At 59.3% G+C, this 5,169-nt stretch overlaps 1 protein-coding gene across 1 annotated transcript; it reads left to right on the top strand.

Moving 5' to 3' along the window:
• Positions 1 to 1,151: 1,151 nt before the first annotated feature.
• LOC122546380 (octapeptide-repeat protein T2-like) lies at positions 1,152 to 4,766 on the top strand (the record flags this gene model as incomplete). Its single annotated transcript, XM_043685108.1, has 3 exons — positions 1,152 to 1,328; positions 2,354 to 2,430; positions 4,626 to 4,766. Coding segments are annotated over exons 1-3 (395 nt in total), but the record flags the coding sequence as incomplete, so codon positions are not given.
• Between the last annotated feature and the right edge of the window lie 403 nt (positions 4,767 to 5,169).

Here is a 5,169-nt window from a genome sequence, read left to right as displayed (position 1 = left end):
AAAAGGGGAGCGGGAGAGCATGCGAGACAGAGAAAGGGAGAGCATGAGGGAGAGTGAGAGTGCGAGCAAGGTAGAGAAAGGGAGAGTGAGAGAGCGAGCGAGGCAGAGAAAGGGAGAGCGCGAGAGTACAGAGAAAGGGAGAGCGAAAGGATGCATGCGTGGCAGAGAAAGGGAGAGCGAGAGAGCGAGCGAGGCAGAGAAAGGGTGAGCGGGAGAGTGAGCGAGGCAGAGAAAGGGAGAGCGGGAGAGTGAGCGAGGCAGAGAAAGGGAGAGCGGGAGAGCAAGCGAGGCAGAGAAAGGGAGAGCGAGAGAGCTAGAGAGCGAGCGAGGCAGAGAAAGGGAGAGCGAGTGAGCGAGCAAGGCAGAGAAGGGGAGAGGGAGAGAGTGAGCGAGGCAGAGAAAGGGAGAGCGAGCGAGTCGGAGAAGGGGCGAGCGTGAGAGCGAGCGAGGCAGAGAACGGGAGAGCAGGAGAGTGAGAGCGCGAGAGTGCAGAGAAAGGGAGAGCGAGCGAGGCAGATAAAGGGAGAGCGGGAGAGTGAGAGCGTGAGAGTCTAGAGAAAGGGAGAGCGAGTGAGGCAGAGAAAGGGAGAGCGAGAGGACGCATGTGTGGCAGAGAAGGTGAGGGCAAGAGAGCGAGCGAGGCAGAGAAGGCGAGAGCAGGAGAGTGAGAGAGCGTGCCAGGCAAAGAAAGGGAGAGCGAGCGAGGCAGTGAAAGGGAGAGCAGGAGAGCATGCGAGGCGGAGAGTGAGAGAGCGAGAGATTGTGCGAGGCAGAGAAACGGAGAGCGAGAGGACGCATGCATGGCAGAGAAAGGGAGAGCGAGAGAGCGAGCGAGGCAGTGAAAGGGAGAGCAAGAGAGCGAGTGAGGCAGAGAAAGGGAGAGTTGGAGAGCGAGAGAGACTGTGCGGCAGAGAAAGGGAGAGCGAGAGCGCAAGCAAGGCAGTGAAAGGGAGAGTGGGAGAGCGAGCGAGGCAGTGAAAGGGAGAGCGGGAGAGCGTGCGAGGCAGAGAAAGGGAGAGCAGGTGAGGCAGAGAAAGGGAGAGCAAGAGGGAGAGTGAGAGTTCGCGCGCGAGCAAAGCAGAGAGAGGGAGAGTGAGAGAGCGAGCGAGGCAGAGAAGGGGAGAGCGAGAGAACGAGCGAGAGAGTGATCGATGCAGAGAAATGGAGAGCTAGAGAGCATGCGAGGCAGAGAAAAGGAGAGCGAGAGAGCGTGCGAGGCAGAGAAAGGGAGAGCGAGAGAGCTTGTGCAGCAGAGAAAGGGAGAGCGAGAGCGCGAGGAAGGCATTGAAAGGGAGAGCGGGAGAGGATACGAGGCAGAGAAAGGGAGAGTGGGAGAGCGAGAGAGCGTGTGAGGCAGAGAAGGGGAGAGCGAGAGTGCGATCGATGCAGAGAAAGGGAGAGCTAGAGAGCATGCGAGGCAGAGAAAAGGAGAGCGAGAGAGCGTGCGAGGCAGAGAAAGGGAGAGCAGGCGAGGCAGAGAAAGGGAGAGCATGAGGGAGAGTGAGAGTGCGAGCAAGGCAGAGAAAGGGAGAGCGCGAGAGTACAGAGAAAGGGAGAGCGAAGGATGCATGCGTGGCAGAGAAAGAGAGAGCGAGCGAGGCAGAGAAGGGGAGAGTGAGAGTGCGAGCGAGGCAGAACAAGGGAGAGTGAGAGAGCGTGCAAGGCAGAGAAAGGGAGAGCGAGAGAGCCTGTGAGGCAGAGAAAGGGAGAGTGAGCAAGGCAGAGAACGGGAGTGTGAGAGCGCGTGCAAGGCAGAGAAAGGGAGAGCGAGAGAGCAAGCGAGGCAGTGAAAGGGAGAGCGAGAGAGCGTGTGAGGCAATGAAAGGGAGAGCGAGAGAGCGAGCGAGGCAGAGAAGGGGAAAGCGAGAGAACGAGTGAGGCAGAGAAAGGGAGAGCAGGAGAGTGAGAGCGCGAGAGTGCAGAGAAAGGGAGAGCGAGTGAGGCAGTGAAAGGGGGAGCGGGAGAGTGTGCGAGGCAGAAAAAGGGAGAGCAAGAGGGAGAGCGAGAGAGCGTGTGAGGCAGAGAAAGGGAGAGTGAGCAAGGCAGAGAAAGGGAGTGTGGGAGAGCGTGCAAGGCAGAGAAATGGAGAGTGAGAGAGCAAGCGAGGCAGTGAAAATGAGAGCGAGAAAGCGTGCGAGGCAATGAAAGGGAGAGCGGGAGAGCGAGCGAGGCAGAGAAAGGGAGAGCGAGAGAGCGAGCGAGGCAGGGAAGGGGAAAGCGAGAGAACGAATGAGGCAGAGAAAGGGAGAGCGGGAGAGTGAGAGCGCGAGAGTGCAGAGAAAGGGAGAGCGAGTGAGGCAGAGAAAGGGAGAGCAAGAGGACGCATGCGTGGCAGAGAAGGTGAGAGCAAGAGAGCGAGCGAGGCAGAGAAGGCGAGAGCAGGAGAGTGAGAGAGCGTGCCAGGCAAAGAAAGGGAGAGCGAGCGTGGCAGTGAGAGGGAGAGCAGGAGAGCATGCGAGGCGGAGAGTGAGAGAGCGAGAGATTGTGCGAGGCAGAGAAACGGCGAGCGAGAGGACGCATGCATGGCAGAGAAAGGGAGAGCGAGAGAGCGAGTGAGGCAGAGAAAGGGAGAGTTGGAGAGCGAGAGAGCCTGTGCGGCAGAGAAAGGGAGAGCGAGAGAGCGAGCAAGGCAGTGAAAGGGAGAGTGAGAGAGGATGCGAGGCAGAGAAAGGGAGAGTGGGAGAGCGAGAGAGTGTGTGAGGCAGAGAAAGGGAGACCGAGAGAGCGAGCCAGGCAGTGAAAGGGAGAGCGGGAGAGCGTGCGAGGCAGTGAAAGGGAGAGCAGGTGAGGCAGAGAAAGGGAGAGCGAGAGAGCGAGCGAGGCAGAGAAAGGGAGAGCAAGAGAGCGAGTGAGGCAGAGAAAGGGAGCGTTGGAGAGCGAGAGAGCCTGTGCGGCAGAGAAAGGGAGAGCGAGAGAGCGAGCAAGGCAGTGAAAGGGAGAGTGGGAGAGGATGCGAGGCTGAGAAAGGGAGAGTGGGAGAGCGAGAGAGCATGTGAGGCAGAGAAAGGGAGAGTGAGAGAGTGTGTGAGGCAGAGAAAGGGAGACCGAGAGAGCGAGCGAGGCAGTGAAAGGGAGAGCGGGAGAGCGTGCGAGGCAGAGAAAGGGAGAGCAAAGCAGAGAGAGGGAGAGTGAGAGAGCGAGCGAGGCAGAGAAGGGGAGAGCGAGAGAACGAGTGAGGCAGAACAAGGGAGAGCGAGAGAGTGATCGAGGCAGAGAAAGGGAGAGCTAGAGAGCATGCGAGGCAGAGAAAAGGAGAGTGAGAGAGCGTGCGAGGCAGAGAAAGGGAGAGCGAGAGAGCTTGTGCAGCAGAGAAAGGGAGAGCGAAAGCGCGAGGAAGGCAGTGAAAGGGAGAGCGGGAGAGGATGCGAGGCAGAGAAAGGGAGAGTGGGAGAGCGAGAGAGTGTGTGAGGCAGAGAAAGGGAGAGTGAGAGAGTGAGCGAGGCAGAGAAAGGTAGTGCGAGAGAGCGAGCGAGACGAGAAAGGGAGAGCAGGCGAGGCAGAGAAAGGGAGAGCATGAGGGAGAGTGAGAGTGCGAGCAAGGTAGAGAAAGGGAGAGCGCGAGAGTACAGAGAAAGGGAGAGCGAAAGGATGCATGCGTGGCAGAGAAAGGGAGAGCGAGAGAGCGAGCGAGACAGAGAAAGGGTGAGCGGGAGAGCGAGCGAGGCAGAGAAAGGGAGAGCGAGCGAGGCAGTGAAAGGGTGAGCGGGAGAGCGAGCGAGGCAGAGAAAGGGAGAGCGGGAGAGCGAGCGAGGCAGAGAAAGGAAGAGCGAGAGAGCTAGAGAGCGAGCGAGGCAGAGAAAGGGAGAGCGAGAGAGCGAGCAAGGCAGAGAGGGGAGAGGGAGAGAGCGAGCGAGGCAGAGAAAGGGAGAGCGAGCGAGTCGGAGAAGGGGAGAGCGTGAGAGCGAGCGAGGCAGAGAAAGGGAGAGCAGGAGAGTGAGAGCGCGAGAGTGCAGAGAAAGGGAGTGCGAGCGAGGCAGATAAAGGGAGAGCGGGAGAGTGAGAGCGTGAGAGTCTAGAGAAAGGGAGAGCGAGTGAGGCAGAGAAAGGGAGAGCGAGAGGACGCATGTGTGGCAGAGAAGGTGAGAGCAAGAGAGCGAGCGAGGCAGAGAAGGCGAGAGCAGGAGAGTGAGAGAGCGTGCCAGGCAAAGAAAGGGAGAGCGAGCGAGGCAGTGAAAGGGAGAGCAGGAGAGCATGCGAGGCGGAGAGTGAGAGAGCGAGAGATTGTGCGAGGCAGAGAAACGGAGAGCGAGAGGACGCATGCATGGCAGAGAAAGGGAGAGCGAGAGAGCGAGCGAGGCAGAGAAGGGGAGAGCGAGGCAGAGAAAGGGAGAGCGAGAGAGCGGTGCAGAGAAAGGGAGAGCGGGAGAGCTAGAGAGCGAGCGAGGCAGAGAAAGGGAGAGTGAGAGAGTGAGCAAGGCAGTGAAAGGGAGAGCGAGAGAGCGAGCGAGCCAGAGAAAGGGTGAGCGAGAGCGCGTGCGAGGCAGAGAAAGGGTGAGCGGGAGAACGAGCGAGGCAGCGAAAGGGAGAGTGAGAGAGCGAGCGAGGCAGAGAAAGGGAGAATGGGAGAGCGAGCGAGGAAGAGAAAGGGAGAGCGAGAGAGCGAGTGGGGCAGAGAAAGGGAGAGCTGGAGAGCGAGAGAGTGAGCGAGGCAGAGAAATGGAGAGCGAGATAGCGAGCGAGGCAGAGAAGGGGAAAGCGAGAGAGCGAGCGAGGCAAAGAAGGGAGAGCGTGAGAGCGAGCGAAGCAGAGAAAGGGAGAGCGGGAGAGTGAGAGCGCGAGAGTGCATAGAAAGGGAGAGCGAGAGAGCAAGCGATGCAGTGAAAGGGAGAGCGAGAGAGCGAGCGAGGCAGAGAAGGGGAGAGCGAGGCAGAGAAAGGGAGAGCGAGAGAGTGAGCGAGGCAGAGAAAGGGAGAGCGAGCAAGGCAGAGAAAGCGAGAGCGAAAGAGCGTGTGAGGCAGAGAAAGAGAGTGTGAGCAAGGCAAAGAAAGGGAGAGCGAACGAGGCAGAGAAAACGAGAGTGAGAGAGCGTGTGAGGCAGAGAAAGGGAGTGCGAGCAAGGCAAAGAAAGGGAGAGCGAACGAGGCAGAGAAAGTGAGAGTGAGAGCACGAGCAAAGCAGATAAAGGGAGAGTGAGAGCGTGAGCAAAGCAGAGAAAGGGGGAGTGAAAGT

The sequence above is a fragment of the Chiloscyllium plagiosum genome, unplaced genomic scaffold, assembly GCF_004010195.1.
Source record: "Chiloscyllium plagiosum isolate BGI_BamShark_2017 unplaced genomic scaffold, ASM401019v2 scaf_7880, whole genome shotgun sequence".
NCBI classification, from domain to species: Eukaryota; Metazoa; Chordata; class Chondrichthyes; order Orectolobiformes; family Hemiscylliidae; genus Chiloscyllium; species Chiloscyllium plagiosum.
This window is presented reverse-complemented; position numbering and strand designations above follow the sequence as displayed.